General features: G+C 34.3%; 1 protein-coding gene and 2 long non-coding RNA genes across 3 annotated transcripts in view; all 3 read left to right on the top strand.

Moving 5' to 3' along the window:
* The window catches only part of LOC116730854 (uncharacterized), an 89,901-nt gene extending 71,397 nt beyond the window's left edge, over positions 1 to 18,504 (top strand). The window contains exons 48-61 of the mRNA XM_032580375.1: positions 9,723 to 9,746; positions 9,906 to 9,938; positions 11,086 to 11,142; positions 11,572 to 11,589; positions 11,711 to 11,740; positions 12,104 to 12,127; positions 12,688 to 12,741; positions 15,460 to 15,485; positions 15,519 to 15,565; positions 15,674 to 15,984; positions 16,062 to 16,240; positions 16,317 to 16,489; positions 16,564 to 16,778; positions 17,260 to 18,504. Of these exons, the coding sequence (XP_032436266.1) occupies positions 9,723 to 9,746; positions 9,906 to 9,938; positions 11,086 to 11,142; positions 11,572 to 11,589; positions 11,711 to 11,740; positions 12,104 to 12,127; positions 12,688 to 12,741; positions 15,460 to 15,485; positions 15,519 to 15,565; positions 15,674 to 15,984; positions 16,062 to 16,240; positions 16,317 to 16,489; positions 16,564 to 16,778; positions 17,260 to 17,504 (1,436 nt within the window). The 3' untranslated portion in view covers positions 17,505 to 18,504. The remainder of the gene's footprint in view (positions 1 to 9,722; positions 9,747 to 9,905; positions 9,939 to 11,085; positions 11,143 to 11,571; positions 11,590 to 11,710; positions 11,741 to 12,103; positions 12,128 to 12,687; positions 12,742 to 15,459; positions 15,486 to 15,518; positions 15,566 to 15,673; positions 15,985 to 16,061; positions 16,241 to 16,316; positions 16,490 to 16,563; positions 16,779 to 17,259) is intronic.
* A 3,072-nt stretch (positions 18,505 to 21,576) lies between these two features.
* LOC116730858 (uncharacterized) lies at positions 21,577 to 22,543 on the top strand. The gene is made up of 3 exons (XR_004341427.1): positions 21,577 to 21,587; positions 22,059 to 22,289; positions 22,368 to 22,543. It is a non-coding gene; the product is annotated as an uncharacterized LOC116730858 (long non-coding RNA).
* Positions 22,544 to 22,906: 363 nt separating this feature from the next.
* Positions 22,907 to 23,198, top strand: LOC116730857 (uncharacterized). The gene is made up of 2 exons (XR_004341426.1): positions 22,907 to 23,042; positions 23,137 to 23,198. It is a non-coding gene; the product is annotated as an uncharacterized LOC116730857 (long non-coding RNA).
* Positions 23,199 to 26,089: the final 2,891 nt, after the last annotated feature.

Raw genomic sequence — 26,089 nt, 5'->3', positions numbered from 1 at the left:
CCACAGTAAGAATTTGTTTTATTTTTTTTATTCAGAGTTGTTTTATCATGACAGATGTCCAGTTTTTCCCTGCTTCGATCACTTTAGTATTAAAACTATGTACCACTAAGACTTTCTCATAATAGAGTTGAGTATAGGATAGATAATTACTTTTGTCATTACAGAGCAAGAAAAAGAAGCTCGTAGTTAGATGAAGTAGACAAGGCAAATATGTCTTTTTTTCTTAAAAGTATTGAAGAAATTGATTTAACATGAACATATTCTGTGTATTCTTTAGAACAAGCCAATCCATCCGAAGATTCTGGTGCTGATAGTAAGTAGCTTTACACAAATTGAAACTTTTGCTGTGCACATTTTGTAAAAAATAAAATATAATAAAATAATAAACACCATTTTTTCCTGCAGATTCATCTCCTAGTTCCAACAATCAGAGCGATGAATAAAAGTGACACGAGTCTGACTAATTAGCAATCTCAATCATTTGGAACCAGATTATAATATGGCAAAAATATTGAGAAATAAGTCATGTTCCCAAGCAGATCTATGAAATCTAACATATAAAGTTATCTCAGGAATGAAAAAAATAAGTTTTCTTTTAAATATATTTACTACATGTTTGGGAACCTGTAGTAAACACTAGGGACAAAGAATTCAGTACAGATGCAAATACCTAATTACAAATAAGAAGAATTGGAAAGCTGAGTTTCAGGTTTTTGTCTTTTCAGTTGAGGATATGTTACACTGTGACGCATTAATGTAAAATCATCTTTTTCCTTCTGAGAAATCTGCTTAAATCCCCCCAACAACAACAAAAAAAGTCTGAAGTAAAAAAAAGACTGTAAGACCTCAGAGTAAGAAAAAATACTGCAGTGTGAGTTTTTTTGTAGACCTATAATAAATCAAACTCACAATTTGAAAGTATTTTGAGTTAGCCAAACCGATCATGTTTGTTACAAGATTACATATGCTATTTGAAGTAATAAGGGAAGTTTAGTTATTCTCTTTTGGATCTTTACAATGCTTCATGAATGTTTTTGATTACTTTTTAAACCCTGTATTACATTATTGCTTTAAAAGTTTTTAAAACTCTAAGTTTTAGGGGGTTTTATTTGTATTTTGGGACTTATGGGGCTGACTAAATATTTTGTACTGTATTTGCACTGGTGGTACAAAGAGTGATTTTTTTCTTTGTCTAATTGTGACATTGTGAGCAAAGAAAAAGTATTTGCAACTTTTCTCTAATGATTAAATCATCACGTTATGTATGAAACTAGATGTTTACGTAGAATCTTTGCAGTATCTTTTATATCATCGTATCGTTACGTTTGCTATTCATTGATCTGTTGAGAGATTTTTTTTCAAATGATTAAGACTTCAAAACTAAAATGTACCTTCATGTAACTGTATTTTCTATCTGAATAAAACAAAGAATTATTTTTACCCAATGAACTGTCATCGAGATATATTTCTTCAGTAGTTTTCTTCATCCAGATTATTTACAAATGAGAAGGTTTGTAGTTTATGTGAAAAGATGTTTAGACATTTTTTTTAACAGTGCATAGATCCATCAAGAAAAGTTTTACGTTACACAAAGATTCCCAGAGTTCTCTCAGAACGCTTCAGTCTCAGTATAAAAATTACTGCCAATGTGTCCTAGCTTGAGAGCGATTCTGTCAGCTGCTGAGAACGTCTGAACTGAACTGAAATGGAGAGATGACAGAAGTCCTCATCTTAGAGAGGAAGTGTGTTTGACCTTGTTGCTAGGTATGACATCATCTTTTGGCTCCTCTTCTATTTTATTTACTGCCACCATCTGGTAAGAAGTGTGTATTAAATATCATCTTCCCAAAAAATCTTGTCATACAAAGTAGTCTGTCTAAAAAATAGAATATAGCCTGGTAACTTTTACTTTTTGAGACTTAAAAAAATCAATACGGTCTACTTTGGCAGGGATTGGTTGCTACACAAAACAAAGTAAGTGACAAAAAACCAATACACCCAGTAATCAGTTGATAAAAAAATTACCAATGAGACTGGATTAAGAAAAGGGTCATGATGGGATGATGAAACTATGCAAAAATGCATCAATTGTACAGATTCAACATTTGATTTTAACTTGATTAAATATAGGCTATAAGTATATTATTTAATCTAAATCTGTTTTATTTGAGTTGGATTAGCTTTTAATGTTTTTTTTTATTTTTTTTGCAATTTGGCTTTTTTGTGGTCCCATCTAATTATGTTTTTATGATTATTTGTTTAAGTAATCTCTATATGAAAAAAAAACATAATTTTTTTATGCTACAGTTTGGATGGATTATTGTTGTTTGTAAAATATGTTTTAACACAAAACCTTGGAGTCTTAAAAATATATATATTATTTATGATAATAAATATTTAAATTATTAATGAAATATATTTATTTGTTTCATAATTTTATTTTCCGTGGCAGATGTGAAAGTGCTTGGAAAGTGTGTGTCTTAAAAAGGAAATCAGAAGTTCTCTAAATTATGACAGAAAGCCACATTAGCAAATGATTAACAGGAACAGACCATAAAACACAGAGAACATTCTAACAAATCAGATTTTGTAGCAGACAAGGAAAGGAGCGCCATCGAACAGCCGAACATAAGGGCTTCTCCACAGAGCGGAAACTACTTTGGGTTCAGAATGTCACTTCTAGCTGTTTTGGTCCTTTTGGGGACTGGAATGGCAGTAAACAGCGGTAAGTTAGAGGGGGTTTTTCTGTTTTGTTTTTTTGTGATGATTTTAAGTTTATTTTTAAAAGTGAAAGCAAAATTGTGACATTTGTCTTAGTAACTGATTTTATGTACTATTCCACTTCTAAGAATGGTTGTTAAGATTTACCAATGTAGATTTAGTTAATAAAATAGAAACCTGATACAGTGGAGAAAGGTGGAGCATCTCAGGTAACTAAGAAATTCATCTAAATTCCACCTTTTGTGCTTGTTAAATACAGAAGTGTTAAGAATGCTGATAGTGGGTGATTAATGAAACAAATCTAGAATTTCTAAAAAGGTGAAAACCTAAAAGAAAAGTCATTGAGCTCTCACCTTTGATTGGCTCAGATTGTAGTAGATTGAGTGGTAAACAAGGGTGCAAAGTACAGACTGTCAAAATGTGATAGCCCTCATAAAGTTATTGTGGCTTTGGCATATTGTTTCTATATTTCATGTCCTTGTCTTTTATGAAAAAGCCCACATCCCTCCACTATGGAGTCCTGTGCAATATAAAGGGTATTTTACTTCCCAACAAGTTAGATAACACAACAAAGGTTGAGGGGAGAACACAAATACTAAATGATGTTTGTCAGTTGTGACAGTGTGACGCTCATATAGTTGCAATAACCTAGAATAAATATGATAAGACGTTATAAGTGACCTTTGTTACTCTTGTCCTCCAGTCTCCTGGTTTTTATTGTCTCAAGCAGGAAGATAAGTTTAATTAATCTGTAAGGTGTGTCCAAATACCAAATCAAAAGTACATCACATTGAAAATTTCCTTAAACCAGTATCATAGGATCTGACCTTAGAAAGTTTATTTAAGTTGATTTCAAGCTGTAGAGTGGACAAGTTTTCTGCCAAAGTGAGATCTCTTGAAGCTTAAAGATCTCAGTCTTTTTGGTATCTCTCGCCCTTTTCTTACTAAGTAAGGTGGCTCTATTGTGTATCTCATACAAAGGTTCAGAGGACAAATTAACTTTATACAGTATTTGAAATTCTTGTAGGTTTATTTATTTTCTTAAGAAAAGATTTCCCCCATGACACCAGGGCTCCATTTCAGAAAGCAGGGTTAACAAGCCTTGATAAGAAGGTTCAAAAATCAGTCAATAATTTGTGTGATTTGTTTTCTGTTGCTCTAAATAATCAATCTATTTCCAGTGATTGTGTACTTGACCTCTGTTTTGACCAGTTTACAATTATGAAGCAGCCATGAAATGGTCTACCTACCTGTGACAGAATGTGGTAAACAAGGGTGCAAAGTACAGACTGTCAAAATGTGATAGCCTTCATAAAGTTATTGTGGCTTTGGCATATTGTTTCTATATTTCATGTCCTTGTCTTTTATGAAAAAGCCCACATCCCTCCATTATGGAGCCCTGTGCAATATAAAGGGTATTTTACTTCCCAACAAGTTAGATAACACAACAAAGGTTGAAAGGGGGAACACAATTACTAAATGATATTTTTCAGTTGTGACAGTGTGACGCTCATAAAGTTGAAATAACTTAGAATATACAGTATGTGATAAGAAGTTATAAGTAACCTTTGTTACTCTTGTCTTCTAGGCTCCTGGTTTTTATTGTCTCTAGCTGGAAGATAAGTTTAATAAATCTGTAAGGTGTGTCCAAATACTAAATCGAAAGTATTTCATCACATTAAAAATTTCCTGACATTATTATCATAGGATCTGACCTTAGCTGATTTAAAGCTGTAATGGCAGAGTGGACAAGTTTTCTGCCAAAATTAGATCTCTTGTTGCACTAGAATGGCCGAAGGTAGTCCACGTAGACAACACTCCTATGCAGTCTAGAGATTGTCCAAATGGCCTAAGTACCCTTAAGTATCCTTAAGTACCCTGGTAATGGCCTCAACGCATCTCACAGTTGCACAATTGTTCCTTAGACTTCGACTTCGACTTAGACTGACTTTGTTGTCATTTTCAATGCACAGGGTGTATACAGAACGAAATTTCGTTGCATACGGCTCAGGACAATGTTTGAGGTTCCAATGTTGTGAGTAAAATAAAATACAGTATAAAATATGAATATAAATCTAAATATAAAATATAAAGTGCAGGACTGACAGTAAAATAGAAGTCCACCCGTCTCTCCTGCACCCCAATGCATGCCTGATAAAGCACATGTGCATTCAGTGCTGCCATGTCAATCATGTTTGCCAGGTTTGCTGACCAGCTGTCACATAGTGATGGAACCTTGGTCACCCCCCGCAAGATTATGACTGAAATAAATGCCATTAGTTCTTGTGAACTAAATAGGTGAAGCAGTCACCTATTTATCCTCCACAGCACAAAAGGCTGCATGCAAATTTGCATGTGCAAAGTCTCCCAGATCTCTTTTGCTTACACTTTTTGCATGATTTTTTTGAGGTGGATCAACACAATTAATTTGGTTAGTTTATTTCTAAACTGTCATTTTATACCCTCTTAGCTTTATTTCAAAGAGAAACATTACTCATTTCTTTTAGAAAAACCTTTGCATTCTTTTTGAAACAGATTGTATGTTTTGCAAACTCTATGTACATTTGGCAAAATGACCTGGATAATGCAGCACAACATCATGGATCAACTGCAAAAGGTCACATCTCTCCAAAAACACTTCATGTATGCTTCAAAACTAAACTGACTAGTTGTAGGTATCATAGATACCCACCCCCAACATGGACTATTCACATCCTTACCTTCTGGCCTGACGGTCAACGACCACATGTACAATAGAACAATAGAAGAATAGAAAAATGGATGAATGGAGGCTAATTTGAGCCATCAGAGTCGTCAGTTTGGACAGGGTCTTGTGGCCGTGTTTCAGCCAGTCTGGGGAGAAATCGAAAACCTAGCCATCCTAGTTTAACATTTTTCTTTTGTCTCACTAGATGTAAGATGGTTCTGTCTCTTAAAAGGGTTTGAGAGGCAGAAAAATGTTAAACTAGTATTTATTTCTTTTCTTTTGAAAAATATTTTTCTTTCTTGTAGAGAGAAAGAAAATATTTCCCTCTCATGGAACCAGATGTACAATACAACACCATAGGCTAAATTCAGCCTTTTCCATATTATGCCCAAGATAGTTTTGACCTTTGACCAGTTGTTTGGGGGTAATTAAGCATTTTTGTGAACAATTGAAACTTTAAAAAAAAATAAACTTACATAATGCAGCTTTAATAAAAAGAAAAACAACCCTAAATAAAATACAATACCCTCTTGTTCCAGAGAACTGTTTCAGTTATAAGCAGAATATGTCATGAGGAATAGCTTTTTATTTAAGATGGACCCGTGGAAATTATCTGAAATACCCACATCAAGAGGTTTATGTTCTGACTTCAGACTTAGGGAGACACCTATTTAAAATTACTCTACTGTGTGTGATGTTTTTTATGGAGACAGTTTTATCTTTCTATTATCTATTACAAAGGAGATTCTGAACCAGATGGATGAACTTTTGGGAACTTTTAGATGAGATTTTTAGCTTTGTGAAAGCAAAACTATTAATTCAGAAATAGTACTAAATGTCTTGTAATTGGAAGAGAAAATATTTTCCATTATTCTCAGTTCTCTGTTTTACTTTGACCAGAATTAATGCGTCAGGGTGTGAGGAAATGGGTTTGAAATTGAGCTAAATTATTTAGAATTTCAATCTGTCAGAACCTAACTTGAAAGTAACAAAAAGGCAATAGCATTTTGTACAAAGACTTCATGGCTAAATATAGTCATTTAAAGATTTGCACTCTAGGTAATCACTGATATTTCATTGAATTCATGTCTTTATCCTTCTGTCACTGACAATGACAGTGCCATGAAAGGTGCCACAAAATGACTAGTTCAAAGCATAGGCGTTTCAGTTTTCACAAGCTTTTCTTTAAATTAATTCCTGTTATTTTATTTATTTATTTATGTTTTTTAGAAAAGCACTCCCTCACCTACATCTACACAGCTTTCTCCAAGTCTGTGGATCTCCCGGGGTTACATGAGTTCACTGCTATGGGTTTACTGGACAACAGTATGATTGACTACTATGACAGTGAGAACCAAATAAAAGTTCCCAAACAGGACTGGATGAAAGAGCATCTTGAACAAGAGTACTGGGAGAAAGGCACCCAGTCCAGAAAGAGCAAGCAGCAATGGTTCAAGGTCAACATCGACATATTGATGAAACGAATGAGACAGAATGACACAGGTAAGAGCCAAGAAATTTTGGCAGAAATAAAACCATTAAAATTATAACCATTGTGAACTCTTATTGATAAATGTCCAATCTAGACATCAAGATTCTTACTACATCAACAAGATATTATAGCTTATTTACTGTCTTTTTTTGCCTGTAAAATATTTTACTACTTCTTGTATAATTAGTGTATTCTCATGTTTTCTTACAGACACCCATATTCTTCAGTGGATGCATGGCTGCGAGGGTGAAACTCAGTCTGATGGCTCACTGAAGTTTGTCCGTGGGATGGACATGTACAACTATGATGGAAACGACTTTCTGTCCTTTGACGATGATGAACAGGTTTGGGTTGCTCCCATTCATGCAGCAGAAGAAACCAAGAGGAAGTGGGATGAGGTCCAGGTGCTGAAGGAATACACCAAGGGCTACCTGGAGAAGGAGTGCATGGAATGGATGAGCAAGTTTAGAGACTTCGGGAAAGAGCAGCTTCTAAAAGCCAGTATGTATACTGTATATTTTCTTGCCTAAATATTTTTGTTTATTTTTTTCCATATGCTCTCTCCCAACAATATGCTTATCTTAGATTTGCTTAAAAATAATTTCCTGAACAAAGTCAAACAAAACAATCAGTTGTTTTGAAAACTTTTAAACTGGTGTACTTTAAAGAGAAACTTTATTTAAAAAAAAAGGCTTTTTTATGTTTTAGGTGCCTAAATGATCTCATGAATGAAAGCATATGACTATGAAAATGTTATTGATTAAAATTTCTGCCATATATGTTGTCTATCCTACAACAAACTTTTCCATTTTTCCCTCATCAGGTCCACCTACAGTGCATTTGTTCACTCGTAAAGCCAAGTCTGAGACAAACACAATTTTGACATGTCTGGCTACGGGTTTCTTACCAAAGGACATCACTCTGTATATCAAAAGAAATGGACGTGTCCTGACTAAAGAGGACGGGTTGGTGACCACTGGAGTTCTCCCAAATAATGACAACACCTTCCAGAGAAGAGATCATGTAGAGATTTTGAAGTCTGATGTTTCCATCTACACCTGTGAAGTTAATCATCGTGCCTCTAAAATGCGTGTTGAAGAGAAATGGGGTGAGAAACTTTTAGTTTCCCATTGTTTGTTTGTATATGAAACAAATATATGTATGTAAAATTGGTTTCTTCTATCAACCAATCACAATACCTATAGACAAACAATCTTACTATAGATTGTATGTCTAGTAATTTGTTTATTAAAATCCACAGAAGTACTAAAAGTGAACTAAAATTAACATGAAGTTTGTTTTGTTTTAGATCACATTATTATGGAAGACAATGAAAATATGCCCATCGCCATTGGTGCTGCTGTCACTATTGTGATTGTGGTTGCAGCCATTGGTGGGATACTTATTTACCTTAAGAAAAAGACACGCCGACTTGGTAAGATTTTTTTCCGCTTTATCCATTAAAGATCACTTGTATACCTTTTGTTTCGTAACTGGATGTTCATTAAGATAACAGATTAACTTTTAATAAAATGTACTGAAATGACTGAAAGTTACATTTACAATTATTTAAACACCACATATACAGTGTTTCAGTTGCACAGAAAAAATTATTTTAAGATTCTTTTTCAGGAACAGTGATCATTATTATTTTATTATGTACTTTATGAGATATCATAAGTCATACGGAGTGGCTGAACAGTCCATCATTACATAGACTAATTTCCATTTTTCAAGTAGCTTTTACTTTATACTGAGCTTTTTGATCCATTGAACTTCACCTCCATCAAAAAGTTGTTGTGCATAATGCATAAGGTTTAACAAGAAATCAAGAATTCATTTCTGGTTTTCACAAGGAAAACTCTGGAAGCCAGCCGGTTATATTCATACATTAAATTTTATGAGTTATATGCAGGGATAATGTAGTTGTTGCTGCATATTATATTGATTTCATATTCAGCTACTAGCAGGCCACATGATCAGTTTATGAGGCTGGTTAGATTCGTTTTAAGATAATTTTCATGGAAAAGTCAGTTTTCCGATACAATATAAAATATGAAATTTCCTCTACATGCCCTGTGTATGCACGTATTTACAACATCAAACAATGTATTTGCATTCACAGTTCTTCCTTTATACAACCACTGGTAGTTGTTAAAGTGGTTGACTCTCTGACGGAAACTCTTGTCCACTTACTGACCATTGTTCCCAGCACTTATGTTTAACGATAAATCTGGAAACAAAATATTTAATTTATGAAAATGTTTCCTTCTGAGCTCTGGCTTAACATTCATCCCCTGGATTTTTCCAACCAGTGGAATGCACATACACACATTACAGAAAATCTGTATTATTATGCCATTAGTCTGTAGGCTTCAAGTCTTCTATCATGTTTAAAGGAATAATCTGTAGATTTTTGTTATTGTTGTTTAAAACCCTGCTAATTTAAAAAACCTATGGTCATAGAGTTGTTTTATTTTTATCTAAAAGAATATATATATTTATTTTAAAGCATTATTTAAAACAATGAACTTCCAAAGATATTTCTTATCAGGTTGTGATCATTAGGTTGGGGGATTTAATATATAAATAATTTGTTGTTAAGTGTTTTAATAAATGTTTCTGTATTAATAGATTGCCCTGAGGGCTCAACTCATTCAAGTAAGTACTTTATTTCTTTGCAATGCATTTGTCAATCACTTTCACACTCTGTTTAAAGTACAAGTGTCATGTATACTAAAATGTTTGTTTAGTTTACTGAGCTGTTTAAGGAGATATACTAACATATGTCTTAATTTTTAGGTCTAGATACTGTGACCACCTCCAGTAAGTAACATCTCATTAATTTTCTTCACCAAAAAATGTTTTTTTTTTTTGGTAAAAAAACTTTTTTTTTCTGAAGTGTAAACCTTAAAGTGTCATACACTTAAATTAAAATAGTTTTAGTCACCATACTTGTAAATGTATGTATCTCTGTATGTGCAGGCGCCAATGGTGACCATGATAGCCAAAAGAAGGGTAAGTAGGATTTTTTTTAATTGCTTTTTTTTTTTATTATTTATGTATGATTCTGCATTAGTGCAGTGTCTGTGAAAGTTGCAGCAATGGGAATGTTTTCCCGAGATATTTCTATTCAATACTATATTGACATCATTTACTCAACCAATCATAACCAACCTTTCTAATTTCTGCTAAATAAATCAAAAATCATTAAATAAATGTCAGTTGACCAGTACATTGAAATTGAAAACGTATATTGCAGCCAAGGTTGAATAATACTTATGTCAATACAATAAAGATTCATTTTTTGTGACACTCTTTCCCATCTGTTTCAAATATAAATCTACTTTATCTAAATATGACACGAAAAACGAATAATGCTAAAAAAACAATTTTTTTCATGCTGGAGCCATTTATCTTTTTACCTTTTCAGCATATTGTATGTGTAAACAGTGCATTTGCATCTGACTTGTAATTATAAATGCATTTTGCTTTGCATTTATGTTGTGGAAGAAAAGTCAGACTTTACCAAACTCTTGCACCAACATTCTGACTGTTGTTGCATATTGATCTGCAATTTTATAATAGTTAATAAAGTAAAATAAAAGTTTCTGTTTCTGTTTAATTTCACAAAATAATGTTTATTTATAAACTGTAAGTTGACTCTAAGACGTTGTAGAGTTAATTGTGTAAAAAAAAAAGAATTTTCAGCTCGGTCCCATTATATATCTATTTAATTTAGTATTTTTAAAATGCTGATTTGCCGAGGAGATTATATTGTCATCTGTGTAGATGGAGCCTGTGCATAGTGGAACATGAGCTTAAGTCCAGTCATTGACATCTGCATCAAAATTATGGAAATTTCACAGTAATGGTACCTTTGTGCAGAATAGTATATTATTGTATATTATATTTCATACTACATTTTTCACATACAGTAGTCTGACAGTGGTCTGATTTGAAAAATAAAAAAGGCCATGTTGTAAAATTATTTAACAAATTGGATCAAATAACAACTATATAACAGATGGCACAACATGAATACACCTAAAATAATACATTAAAAATGAATACTTCTGTTAAGGTATAATGGTATATTCATTCAAAACCAGATAACAGCACTGAGTTTTGTATTTACTGTCTATGTTTGAATCTTTGTGTGTAGATCAACCAGTCACCGATATAAACACACCTGATGAAAAACAAAAACTCCTTAATGGTGGTAGGTTTTCTTTACCTTTTTTCATATCCTTTTTTTTATTCAGAAAATTCATACCATACTATTTTTTAATACATTCATACATCGTCATTCTCTGTTAAATGGGACACATACCAGTGGTTCTTAACCAATGTGTTTTCATACACATTTATCTTTTTCCTTTAAATATCTGTAATTAGGTTTAAAAACTTGGCTAAAATTTGAATGATGAATATTTTGATTCAGATTAGGAGTATGATCAAACTATGTAATCAGTAATTTCAATAAAAATATTTTTGCAAGGATTTGTCATCTATCATGCCATTTGCTTTTTATTATTTTGTATCACATTCTCTTTTCTTTACCAATATCAAATCTACATTTTCATTGTATTAGTGGATCAGTTTGTTGTTAAAAGTTTTAAAAACTGTTTTTGTTTTCTTTGCCCTAAAGATTCATCCTCCAATCCAAGTAAGTACTTTAGATCTTTGCTATGCTTTTGTCATTCACCTTAGTCCCACATTGAAAGTATAAATGTCAAGCACACTGTTTATAAGTATAAAGATACACCAACATGTGTCTTTATTTGTAGGTCTGGATTCTGCGATCTCCTCTGCTTCCAGTATGTTACACCCCTTCATTTTCTAAACTTTCAGAAATGTTCTGTCTTCAGTTTCAAGCTTGAGTGTGTAAAATGGCAGGTTGTGGATATGAATGCCTGATGAAAAATTGTTGACCTGAGTACTTGTTCACTTAGATAGGTTTAAATATGGATCAGGAAACATAAAATAGTTTATCAAAATGCAAAAGTTAATGAAAAGTTATCCTTCTTATGTCTGTAATTAGGTTTGACAAAAAATTACAGTATATGTATTTTCATGTGTATTAAATGTATTATGAAACTGATTATTCACTAATTTTAGTGAAAAGAATATTTTTTTTACAAGATTTGCCTCTATAACATTGTTTTTTTTTTTACTAATAGATTTCACAGACTCCTCTGGAACAGGTATGTTACATGTATTGATTTTCTAAGCTCAAAAATGTTTTGTCTGCTTTTATAAGTCCTAAAGTGTAAACCTTAAAGTTTGAAAAGATTTTATGCTTTTTAACTTGACAGATGTTCATTTTTTCTTTAGCCCTGCTCTATTTAGTCTTGAATGCTAAAACCAATCTCGGTTGGGTCTAACTAAATATTCTAGTAGAGTCCATTGCAGGATAGACATCGACCTCATTCATCACATAGCATCATGCTAGAAACAGAAGCTCATAGTTAGATGAGATAGTAAGGGCAAATATGCCTAATTTTCTTAAAAGTGTTGATCAGAGTTAGCCAAATGAAAATGTTCATTAGTATGTTTTAAATAAAAAGAGGACCTTATAAGAAGTATGACATAGAAAAAAAAATACCACAGTTTTACCTTTATGTCTTTTGTGTATTTGTGGGCGCAGACAAAAGCTCTGGCAAACAAACAATATCTTTCAAAATAATTTTTTATGAGGCAAAGATACAAATACACAGATTCTAGCACATAAATACTGTTGTTTGTAATTAATATTTATTTGTAGATGGAAATTCCAGAGATCCAAACCCAGCAAATGAAATTAATCTGCTGCAGCAAAGGAAGTGTTATTTTCTGTTTAATTTCACAAAATAATGTTTATTTATAAACTGTAAGTTGACTCTAAGATGTTGTAGAGTTAATTGTGTAAAAAAAAATCAATTTCAGTTCAGTCCCATTATGTATCTATTTAATTTAGTATTTTTAAAATGCTGATTTGTCTTAAATATGTCAAAATCAGGAATCACACAAATTGTTTAAAATATGCATTATAAATACAAGTAGTTTTTCCAGGTATTGAATTAAAATTAACAGCCGCCTCGTTCGACTCAGCACTTCTCTCTTCGCAGTGGAGGTTGGATGGTTCAACCTCCACCTGCATTGATTGGAGGTGGAGGTTGAACTACCTCCAACCTCCAATTTCACCTCCACCTCCAATTCTCCAATTTTCCGGAGATTTTCCTGGAGCAGGAAATTTCCTGCTCAATTTTCTGGAGCAGGAAATAGCTCCAGGAAATTGCTAACAGGAGCAATTTCCTGGTAGCTTCTTATTGTCAAACTGGCATATTACACACGTCGTGGGCAAATGTTAGCAATTGGGTAAAATTTGATACCTCAACACAGTCCATGCCTCCAGGAAGCAATTGTTTCTCAACAGCTGAGAGCCCAGATTTTTACTAGACAAATTAGTTTTTTACTTAAAGGTCAAACCAAAGTTTTTATTTAGTTTAAGTGACTAAATTTTACTAAATATTAGTCAGGTAAAATGTGCTTCAGCATGCCGAGGAGATTATATTGTCATCTGTGTAGATGGAGCCTGTGCATAGTGGAACATGAGCTTAAGTCCAGTCATTGACATCTGCATCAAAATTATGAACATTTCACAGTAATGGTACCTTTGTGCAGAATAGTATATTATTGTATATGTTACGACCCGGCTCGGCCAGGGGAAAGGGAAGTAACATTAAAGAAACCTAGGTGGTAAGGTTTAACAGTTTAGAGGTTTTATTGTTTGGGTTCAACAAAAATAAAGGGGGGTAAAAATTAACAATAGTCAAAATGTAGAGACTAACAAAAGGGTACTAAACAAAACAAAAACCCCAAAACAATCAGTTGTAAATCAAAGAACTTAACCAAGCAAAAATAGACTTTCAGAACAGGGTACACAAAACAAACTACAAATCTCTAACAGAGAATCAAAGATCCCACAAAGGGACAAAGTGAGTGACACAAGCTATCCAAGCTAACAAAGGTTATCAGAGCTATCAAAACAAGTTTACAGCAGTCAAACCCCTAACAAAGTGGCAAGCTGTCTAAACAAAGAAACAGCCGCGCCTTCTCCCAGGATGTCCTTGGTTCTTAAAGGGAGGCCTCAACAGTGATTGGTGGAGCCGGCAATTGATGACCCAATCACGGTAGGCCTCAGGATGTGACACAGGACAAGCAGGGCAGCACCCACTTCCAGGTGGAGTCAATCTGATTAGCCACTGAAAAACAACAAACACAGAAAAAGGCCACTGGCCGTAACAGTATATTATATTTCATACTACATTTTTCACATACAGTAGTCTGACAGTGGTCTGATTTGAAAAATAAAAAAGGCCATGTTGTAAAATTATTTAACAAATTGGATCAAACAACAACTATATAACAGGTGGCACAACATGAATACACCTAAAATAATACATTAAAAATGAATACTTCTGTTAAGGTATAATGGTATATTCATTCAAAACCAGATAACAGCACTGAGTTTTGTATTTACTGTCTATGTTTGAATCTTTGTGTGTAGATCAACCAGTCACCGATAAAAACACATCTGATGAAAAACAAAAACTCCTTAATGGTGGTAGGTTTTCTTTACCTTTTTTTCATATCCTTTTTTTTATTCAGAAAATTCGTACCATACTATTTCTTAATACATGCATTCATGGTCATTCTCTGTTAGATGGGACACATACCAGTGGTTCTTAACCAATGTGTTTTCATACACATGTATCTTTTTCCTTTAAATATCTGTAATTAGGTTTAAAAACTTGGCTAAAATTTGAATGATGAATATTTTGATTCAGATTAGGAGTATGATCAAACTATGTAATCAGTAATTTCAATAAAAATATTTTTGCAAGGATTTGCCATCTATTATGCCATTTGCTTTTTATTATTTTGTATCACATTCTCTTTTCTTTACCAATATCAAATCTACATTTTCATTGTATTAGTGGATCAGTTTGTTGTTAAAAGTTTTAAAAACTGTTTTTGTTTTCTTTGCCCTAAAGATTCATCCTCCAATCCAAATAAGTACTTTAGATCTTTGCTATGCTTTTGTCATTCACCTTAGTCCCACATTGAAAGTATAAATGTCAAGCACACTGTTTATAAGTATAAAGATATACCAACATGTGTCTTTATTTGTAGGTCTGGATTCTGCGATCACCTCTGGTTCCAGTATGTTACACCCTTTCATTTTCTAAACTTTCAAAAATGTTCTGTCTTCAGTTTCAAGCTTGAGTGTGTAAAATGGCATTTTGTGGATATGAATGCCTGATGAAAAATTGTGGACCTGAGTACTTGTTCACTTAGATAGGTTTAAATATGGATCAGGAAACATAAAATAGTTTATCAAAATGCAAAAGTTAATGAAAAGTTATCCTTCTTATGTCTGTAATTAGGTTTGACAAAAAATTACAGTATACGTATTTTCATGTGTATTAAATGTATTATGAAACTGATTATTCACTAATTTTAGTGAAAGGAATCTTTCTTTCATTTTTACAAGATTTGCCTCCGTCTTCTCCATTGACTGAGCAACCTATAATTATCCTGGAAGACCAAAAAGAGCCACCTAAGTCTCCACAACATCCACCAGAGTTGCCTTTGGATGAGTGAGTCAAAATTGCATATTCTGGCAGTGTCTTATGAAATTAATTTTGACAGTTGCAAACCATTATTTACTCCAACAATAAACAATAAAATTTATTTTCTTTTTACAGAACAAATCTTCAGGCTATATTAGCAAAACTATACAGCAAGGTTGATATGACTTTCTCTCCTACAAGCAACCAAATAAATGTGTGCAGAGACAGGATTTTAGAATGGAGCCTGCATGCCTTCAGAAGACGCCGTTTTGATCCAGCAGCAAAACTGAATGTTATTTTTGTGGATGAAGAGGACAACGCTGAAGGGGCAGTTTATGAAGGTGGTCCCACACGGGAGTATCTAAGACTGTTAATGAGGGCCATTCATCAATCTAATGTCTTTGAGGGGCGTGAGAATGACCGCCATCTAGCTTTGGACACTAGTGGTCAGTATTCTTTCCTTTTTTTTTTCTTCCCAATTCTTAACGATGGAAAATTGTCAACTAACATTTTTTTTCTTTAGGGCTGGAGTCAAAAATGTACAACTGTATTGGAAAAATGATTTCAGTCTGTTTGGTGCATGGAGGCATTGGACCACATTTCTTCTCTCAAAGGCTGTATGACCAGATTTGTGGCACATTGTCTCAACCTACCCTGGTTGAGGAAGTTGTTAACCATTCATTCAGACAGCAGTTGATCAAAGTTAGTAGCAATTTTAAGAATTTTGTTTATTGATCATAAGCTTAATTTCAGTTTCACATCTTTTTTTTCTTTTTAGATTCAGGATACAAACACAATCGTGGAGGCAAACGAAGCCATTATGCAGGCAGCAGATACCCTGAGCACTGTTGGAGCATTAAGGCGTGTAACTACTCTGGAAGAGAGGGATTCCCTTGTGCGATCTGCTGCAGACTTCTTTGTAAATGGCCGAGTGTGCACTGCATTGCAACAGTAAGCAAGATCCTAATTTTTTCTATTAGAAATCTTGTATTCTAAAAGTAAGACCATATTCTCATTTCTTAAAGGTTTATGGAAGGTTTGAAGACTCTTAATGTGCTAGACGAGATTCAGAAAAACCCTGCAGTCTTTCATGAATTGTTTGTCTGTAAGGAGAAACCACTCTTTGCACGGGACCTGAACACACTTTTCCAAGTGTGTTTTTCTGTGCAAGGCAGCAATAAAAGGAGGATAGAAAATCAAACCATATGCTACTGGAGAGACTGGTTGGTGGATATTGAAGGTACAATTATTGTGATACTGTAAACACAATCTGTATCAATTACATTTTATGACCTATTTATCACCACTGTCCAAAAAGAAGTAATCATAGTTTGAGTACAGAGGCAGACTTTTTAAATGATTAATGACAGGACCAAAAACAGTTAAATTACTAGAAAAATCTATTTCCTGGAAAGTCTTTTTATTAAGCTGCTATAGAAATTGTCTGTCATTTACCAGTGAATATATATATATTGGGTAATTTGTTGCATAAATGCATACTTTTACATACTATTTACAATGATCATGCTTAGTCATTTTTCATCTTCAAAATGTTTATTGATTTATATTTACTAACAAGAAATGCATTGTCACCACCAATATAACAAGATTGAGGAGGAACAAGGACAGATATTTAACACATTTTCTTCCATGTCTTTAAGAGTACGTACACACTGGATACCTTATAACAAAGGTCATAATTTCAACATTTTGTCTTTCAGAAGAAGAATGCAGTCCCATTACCCTTAAAATGATACTGGAGTTCGCTTCCGGAGCATCCACAGTACCTCCACTGGGCTTTCCCCATCGTCCAAAAATTGAATTCCTCCATGAGGCTAACAGAGTCTTCCCAGAAGCAAATACTTGCCTTGTAGTACTCCGCCTTCCTGTACACCCAGACTATGAGTCTTTCACAAAGCACATGACAGACGGGGTGCTGCAGGCACCTACCTTTGGTGTTGCATAATCAGCTAAGTGTAATAAGCAGTTCTTTTAAAAAAGAGTTGGAACGTTTTGAAAAGTTAAGTGTTTTAAAGCAAGTTATAGTAAGGGTAATGTAATGGCCAAACTTGGAAAATATTGAAATGTAATGTAATTGCTTCTTCTTTTTTTTTCTTGCAAAGAATAGATGTCTTATTAACCACTTTTTGGTTTCATAATTTAAAGGTGGATGTTTGAGCCACACTGCAAAAACAAAAGGTCTTATCAAGTATTTTTGGACTACTTTCTAGTGCAAATTTCTTAGTACACTAGAGATAAAACTAATATACATGTAACTTTTCATCAAGATATGAGCTTGTTTTAAGTCTAATTATTTAGCATTGTTTAAAAAATAGTTACATTGGCATATTAATTTCACTTATAACTGGACATCTTTCCCTTGCTATAAGTGAAGTAATCTGACAATGTAATAAGTCCTTCTTCATCAATATTAAGGAAACAATGACTTAAAACAAGCTCATATCTTGATAAAAAGTTACTTATATCTTACTTGTGACTTATTTGAAGTGATTTTTGCACTGGAAAATCTTAGGTAAGTTTTTTTTTTGTTTTTTCTGTGTAAATGGGCATTGTAGTTTAATCTTTTGTAATGATTGTTCTAGTTCATGTAATGCTCATTTGGATTAAAAACAAAATCCAATTCTAAAGATGCTCAAAGGTTCCAAAATATAAATTTGAAAAGGGGGTTGGGATATACTAGTCATTTCTACATGAACATTTCCAAAAGTAGAATTTTTATTGTTCTTTCCCTCTCCAGAATGTGTAATTAATTTGTCATGTCTTTAAACACCTTAACATTTTATAATTAAATTTGTAAGGTTACATACTCATATCAGTTCTGAGTTTTATTTGTAGTAATTGTATCTTTATAACAATGCATTTGATCAAATGTTCTTGATGTTTGTCACTCCTCAAACATAGTGACATGTACTTAAATCAATAAAGCATTTGCTATTTCTGCACAACAGGCCTGGTATTTCTCCTTCAGATCTGAAATATGATTGACTGCAAGATTAACTGACTGAAGTTGCTGCTGACTGAGCCTAGTTTGGGTTGGTTCTACAACTACACTAGGAACCTCTTCAGCATCAGTGGTTGGTAGTGGCCATAGGCCATGCTGTTGCAAAGGTTCTTCAAGAGTCTCTGGTGCGTTGGAATTTTCCCCAAACACGTTGTTAGTTGCTGTGCTGTTGGCACCCATGTTTGCCAACATCTGTTCAGTCCAGATTTGTGTTGGTGTTTTATTATTTTAGTAATAAACGCAAGGAATGGTGGTTCCATGCCTTTCTGAATTGTTCTAGTCGGCTTTGAATCTCAGGAAGAAAAACTATGTGAAGAGAAAGTTTGTGCACATCATTGCTGGGATCCAAGAAGGCTGAATCTTCAAGATTATAAAACGTGCTATAAAATGGTTCCAGAACATGTAAAAACACATCCCTCCAAAGACGCTCAATTCTCTGATTATGGATGGATTCCCCAGTTAGATGACTCCGACGTTCAATGCCCTGAAGGAGGTTCATCACCAGTGCCACTTGCACATTCTCTCCACCATGGTCTGACCTCACTCTAGAAGGTAAGCCATAGAGGCCTGTTGCCTTGAGAAAATGAAATAGCACTGTTGAGGCACGATTGTCTGTGCTGCAGTTCAAGTAAGTAATTAAGCGAGAACATCCATCGATGCCACCATGGACCACAAAGCCCCACCTAAATGGAAATACAAAAAATGTATAAGGAATAATGTATGCAAATGTGTATAGCGAATTTAGTTCTAAGTCATCTACTCTGAAATAAATTCCTGATATTTTCAGATACCTTATGAGACGCATGTTGCCATCAATATGCCATAAACTGTTGGGATACGGCACATGATAGACACGTTGAGATACTGCACTGCTCCCCCTCCTTGCAGTTGCCATTGGGTTGATTCAAGCCATCATCTCACGGACCTTACGCCGTGGAACCACTAGTCCTTGTGCATGCAACAAGCCTCGCATCATCTGGTTCAGTGAAGGACATCTGGTCTTACTATTTCGAACCATCACACAATTTTACATTTTGAAAGTACCGTAATCTTTTACAAAATATAGGTTTCAGATTTCACATCTGGTCATAAAATAAATGATTTTTTTTTATCATCATCATTTGTGACACTTAACATTAAATAATTAGTATTCTGCACCACCACTGTTGAACATATTACTTGTTCAGAAGTAATATATTTAGATTCCATACCTCAGTCCCAGAATTTGGATACAGGGATTGAAGTTGTCTGATATTAGTTTCAAGGTCTTCATCAGTCACTGCAGCCAACCTTCCCCTGATTGGTACCCCAAGTGCTTTGGACTTCTTATAAAGAAATGATGTTGAGCATCCAAAGATGTTTGCCATCCTCTTTACCGTGTGTCCTTGGGCCAAAAGAAAGTTGATCTGCTCTCTTGTAATATGAATTGCTGGTCTACCTCGACCACCTAAAATAGAATCATATTCAAATGCATCAGCATAATGTTTACTTTATACATCTGTTTTTCTCTATCTCTCTGTCTATATCTTTCTATCCTCTACAGGTGTCCCTGTGTCTCCTAAGGGTGACACAATGCTTTTCACATAATGTATAAATGTATTTTGATATACATAATTTCCTGTTGCAAATGCATGAACACAAAGCTTAAACTTTTATAGACGCTGGAAAGCAACTTAAAGTGTGAATCAGACATGAACCAGGGTTGCGCTTTTATTTTCAGAGGAGCTAAAGGAGGTAGCTGTAGTGCCGTGTAGCATGTCAAAATCAAGAGCTGGCTGGCTTTACTATAATTTCTGAAGAGGCAGATAGCTTTACCACAGTATAAAAACTACATCTGGTTATTACCTGAACTGGCCGGGGCTGCAGAATATTCCCCACTTCCAGCTTGGACATGGGTCGATAGTAGCACTTTCAGCTCCCCTAAGCCGGTTTTCAGTGCATTGTCTGTTTCGGCAGAAAGTAAATCAGAAATTCTTTGCAAATTTCTTAAGCATTCTTCAAGTACACAATTTTCGCGCTCTCCGCATATCCCATACTGAAGAGCTCTTTCTATATTGTGGCATTTTCTTACAATTTTGTCCAAAACTGCCAGCGCCATTGAATGTTCAGGCAATTGTTTGGACAGCTCAGTACAGCCAAAGAGGGGCTTAGACGCAATCTCTTAATTCAGATATCTAAAATTGTAATTCTGACTAGTTATAATTACGTTCGAGATATCTTAAATTATAATTACGGATGTATGACCCTTCCAATGACGGATCCGGTGACGTCATTTGAGATATCTTGAAAGGAATTTTGACTAGTCAAAATGTAATTGAAGATATCTTGAATTATTATTCTTCCTAGTCAGAATGTAAATACAGATATCTTAAATTACCATTCCGGATAGTCAGAATGTAGTTTGGTCTAGTCAAAATGCAATTTTAGATATCTGGAATGTAATTACGGATAGTCAGACGAAACCGAATTTATGTTAAAACGGCTTGCCATAGGAGGTTGGATGGTTCAACCTCCACCTCCACTGATTGGAGGTTGGAGGTTGAACTACCTCCAAACTCCAATTTCACCTCCACCTCCAATTCTCCAATTTTCCGGAGATTTTCCTGGAGCAGGAAATTTCCTGCTCAATTTTCTGGAGCAGGAAATAGCTCCAGGAAATTGCTAACAGGGGCAATTTCCTGGTAGCTTCTTATTGTCAAACTGGCATATTACACACGTCGTGGGCAAATGTTAGCAATTGGGTAAAATTTAATACCTCAACACAGTCCATGCCTCCAGGAAGCAATTGTTTCTCAACAGCTGAGAGCCCAGATTTTTACTAGACAAATTAGTTTTTTACTTAAAGGTCAAACCAAAGTTTTTATTTAGTTTAAGTGACTAAATTTTACTAAATATTAGTCAGGTAAAATGTGCTTCAGCATGCCGAGGAGATTATATTGTCATCTGTGTAGATGGAGCCTGTGCATAGTGGAACATGAGCTTAAGTCCAGTCATTGACATCTGCATCAAAATTATGGAAATTTCACAGTAATGGTACCTTTGTGCAGAATAGTATATTATTGTATATTATATTTCATACTACATTTTTCACATACAGTAGTGTGACAGTGGTCTGATTTGAAAAATAAAAAAGGCCATGTTGTAAAATTATTTAACAAATTGGATCAAATAGCAACTATATAACAGATGGCACAACATGAATACACCTAAAATAATACATTAAAAATGAATACTTCTGTTAAGGTATAATGGTATATTCATTCAAAACCAGATAACAGCACTGAGTTTTGTATTTACTGTGTATGTTTGAATCTTTGTGTGTAGATCAACCAGTCACCGATATAAACACACCTGATGAAAATCAAAAACTCCTTAATGGTGGTAAGTTTTCTTTACCTTTTTTTCATATCCTTTTTTTTTTATTCAGAAAACTCATACCATACTATTTCTTAATACATGCATGCATGGTCATTCTCTGTTAGATGGGACACATACCAGTGGTGTCGGGTTCTGGGGGTCTTGGTCCTTTTTTCCTTTTTGTTTTTCTTTTCCCCTCTTCCTGGTCTTAGTCTCTAGCATCACTGTGGCCCACTAGATGGAGCCAGAGGCTGTCTAGCTGGGAGGCGCGCCCATGGGTTTTACGCACCTGGCCGTCATCATCTCATCATCCTCTGGAGGTTAAAGAAGCTGACTGCCAGCACTTCGACGCCGGAGTGTTTTACCTGCTTGGTACACTGAGCTCCTCGAAGCTAGTCCTCTGAGCTTTTATCCTCTAAGTAGCTCTTCTTTGTCCTCTGTGCTCTTCAGGAATCGTTGACTCCTCGAGACGATTTGGATTCTCCAGAGTGACTTCCATCCTGGCTTTTTGGTTAAAGCCCTCCTCGTGACGCCGTGGACGGTACCCACTGGTTGCCCGAGTCCCGTTTTCACCTCTCCCGTCAGATCTCAAGATTCTCAGTTGTCATCGGCTGGCAGTCGGACCTAGATAGATAGATAGCATTTATTGTCATTGAACAGGATTCAACGAAATTTCTATTGCAACTCCCGTGCAAAAAGTCAAATATATACAATAATAAAATAAACAAACACACAATAGTAATAACAATATATACAACTAAAATTAACTAAAGGCACTCAACCATACCAAAGAAGTAGCAGCAGGTCCAATTATGGCAAAATACAGATGATGTGACAGTGCAAAGTGCAGAACAATATGGCTGTGTGGGGGTGGGGGATATGTATGTGTGACTGTGAGGTTATGATATGTGTGGGAGAGGGGGGGGGCGGCAGGGAGTAATGGCTCTGACGGCTGTGGGGAAGAAACTGTTTCTCAGTCTATACCTCCGTCAAGTCATCGCTTACCTGCCCGCCCTCCACCGCAGCCTCCTCGCCTAGGATCCCGCTCGTTTATGGAAGCCGGATCCGTTGACTTCAGCCTGGAACCCACAGACTACCTCCCTGATTGTGATCATTCTTTCCCAAGTAAGAACCGATCTATTCCCATTGTAACTCCCGTTTCCCAGTTGACCCGAACTCACCATCTCCTCCTGTTCCGCAGTTTTCCGCTGTCTTCCAGACTCCACCCCAGGATCCCCACCACATCACATTACTTTGCTTCAATAAAAAATCTTTAACTGATTTCTGTTCCCTGTGGTGTTCTGCATGTGGGCAAAAGCTTTTACGCCAACATGACAAGTGGTTCTTAACCAATATTTTTTCATACACACTTATCTTTTTCTTTTAAATATCTGTAATTAGGTTTAAAAACTTGGCTAAAATTTGAATGATGAATATTTTGATTCAGATTAGGAGTATGATCAAACTATGTAATCAGTAATTTCTACCTTACACGAGTCACATGATCAACAGCTACCAGATCAATAGGATGTATTGCGAGCTTGATGGTTTGTTTTGCATATCATACAAGCTCCACATTGTTTTTCAGAATATGTGCTACAATTTTTAATGACTCATAGCTTATTCATGTGTGATTCCAATTTAATTTCTTATTTAATAGCAATTAAATAAGACATTAGCAGAATATTGACAAAAATATTTATGGGTGTTACTACTGACGTAAAAGACAAAGAGGATGACAGGATAATGTTGTGGCATATTTTTTAATGACTTATTAAGTGAATAAACTTATTTGTGTGTGATTTTAATTGTGTTTCTTTGTTAATGGAAAGACCACTACAGTTAGACACGTTGGAAAGGGAAAATCATGTCTTTTCTTAAAAGTATTGAAGAAGTTGATTTATTGTATTGTTCTAAAATTAATATTTCACAAGAAAAAAGGACTGTGATAAAGGATGGAAGTATGTTGGGTTGTAACTTTCCATATCAGAATTGATGAAGAGAAAATGTTCAACATTAAATTAAAAACAGCTTGAGCCAAAGCTGAAACCTAATTTGAAAGTAGCTTTTTCCAAATCAGTTTGAACCACACCAACTTTGCAGGAAAAAACATATTCCTGGATAGTTTTCATTTCAACTGTTGCTGCAGTATTTTTTGATCAGTTGGAGAGTTTTATTTTAAATAATGTGGACATCTTAATCTAATGTGAGTTTGTGGCTACAGATGTTTTTACTTAAATTTGTGCTGCCCTGTGTGAACAAAAGGGCTGATTCCAATCAAAAAAAACCTTGAAGTTATAAAACTTAAACAGAATACAGGAAACTCTGAGCTGTGCCTGTGTGGTGATGAGCTCTCAATTATAACTGCAGTTTTCAAGTTGTCTACATGGTTCATTAGCAAAAAAATATTTGGGTGAGAATCTGTAAGACAACATTGAGTAGCAGCATTTGGTAAAGTTTTGAGTTGAAATGCACTACATAAAATGTGTTACATCTAGTAAGATCATTTGCACAGCTTGGTTTATGATGTTACATTCTAAAGCAATAAAGTTTATTCTGCTAGTAAACCTTATAGACAAGAACAGCTTTATGCACATTTCCATGTCCAGAACATGAACATATTCTTTGTATCTTTTAGGACAATCACTTCCATCCCGAGATTCTGGTGCTCATTGTAAGTAGCTTCATACTTATTAGAATGTTTGCTGCGCATTTCAATACAACACTTTTGCAAACTACATTAAGTGAAAGCTTCATATGCTTGCTATGTTCACTGTTTTGTTTAAAAAATTAAATAACTTTTTTTTTTACTTCTGCAGTGGGCTCATCTCCTACCAGCAGTGAAAGCGAGTTACACAAGTCTGAGTAAATTAGCTGTCTCAATCATTTGGAAGCAGATTTACCAGAATGCATAAAACAATTATCACAAGATTTGTACCACATAATCCCAATTCAAAAGAAAAAAATTATCTTAAACTTGTTGAAATGGTGAAATGGAGACAAGTTGTTTTTTTCTTTTTTTCAAAATAAATCTGAAATAAGTCATGTTTCCCAGTGGATCTATGAAATCTGTAGAAAGTTTTTCTTTATTTTCTTCATAAAAGCAATGAATGCGTGTTTGGAGAACACAGAGAAAGCTAAGAACACACAAGTCATCCAGTGATTTGTGAAAATACTTATACCTAATTAGAAATGGAAGAATTGGATAGGTGAGTATATTTACGTTTTTGTCTGATCAGTTGGGCAGCTTTTTAACACTAGCAAGTGGTGGGATGAAGGTTGGTGCATTAATATCTGATGTCTTCTTTTCCATCTATCAAATCTACTAAAACTATTGAACAAAATATTGCAATTATTTAAAACAAATTTTAAAAATCAAAAATAGACTGAAAGACTTCATTTCTAATAAATGAAACTCATGATTAGAATATATTTTAGACTAGCAAAGTAATATGTATTTGTATGAAGATTTACAATACATATGCTATTTGCACTCATCTGTGAATTAAGGGACTTTAGTTCTTTTCAAATTCATTTGGATCTTTACAATGTTGAAAAAAGATTTGTTTCATAGACATATTCTTTTGCTTTAATGAGTTGATTATTTCCCTAAGTTTTCTTACGTTTTATGGTCTCCAATATTAATGGAATACAAAATTGCTTGATTAAAAGTTTTTGGTCTAGTTTTGTGGGACTTTGTTGGATTTTCTTTTTTCTTTTTTTTTTTTTTTACCTTGCTTTAAAGTTGTATTATAAATGATCCAATAATTTTTTTCTACTGTAATTTGCTCTTGTGGTACAAAGATTACTAAGCATAATATTTTTGTTGAATGGTAAGATTGTGAGTAAAATATTGACATAAGCACCTTCTTTCAAACAATTAAATCAAGCTATGCATGCAACAAAATGTTTACAAATTTTACTGTATGACCTAGATAATCATGTCTTTACATGTTTTCTGTTTACTTGTCTTTTGTGAGAGAACATTTTCAAAGGATTAAGACTAAACAGAACACTGTACTGAATACTGAAACCTGTTTTTGTTTCTCATTGAATAAATCAAATTATTATAAGTTGTTCTTTTTTTATGATGCAAGTTCATGTTTACCTGAAATATATTTCAGTAGGTTTTCATCAACCTGTCCAGTTTTTTTTACAAAGAAGAAGGATTT

The sequence above is a fragment of the Xiphophorus hellerii genome, chromosome 13 (genome assembly GCF_003331165.1).
Source record: "Xiphophorus hellerii strain 12219 chromosome 13, Xiphophorus_hellerii-4.1, whole genome shotgun sequence".
Taxonomy (NCBI): domain Eukaryota; kingdom Metazoa; phylum Chordata; class Actinopteri; order Cyprinodontiformes; family Poeciliidae; genus Xiphophorus; species Xiphophorus hellerii.
The sequence above is the reverse complement of the archived record's forward strand: the minus strand, read 5'-3'. Positions and strand labels throughout refer to the sequence as shown.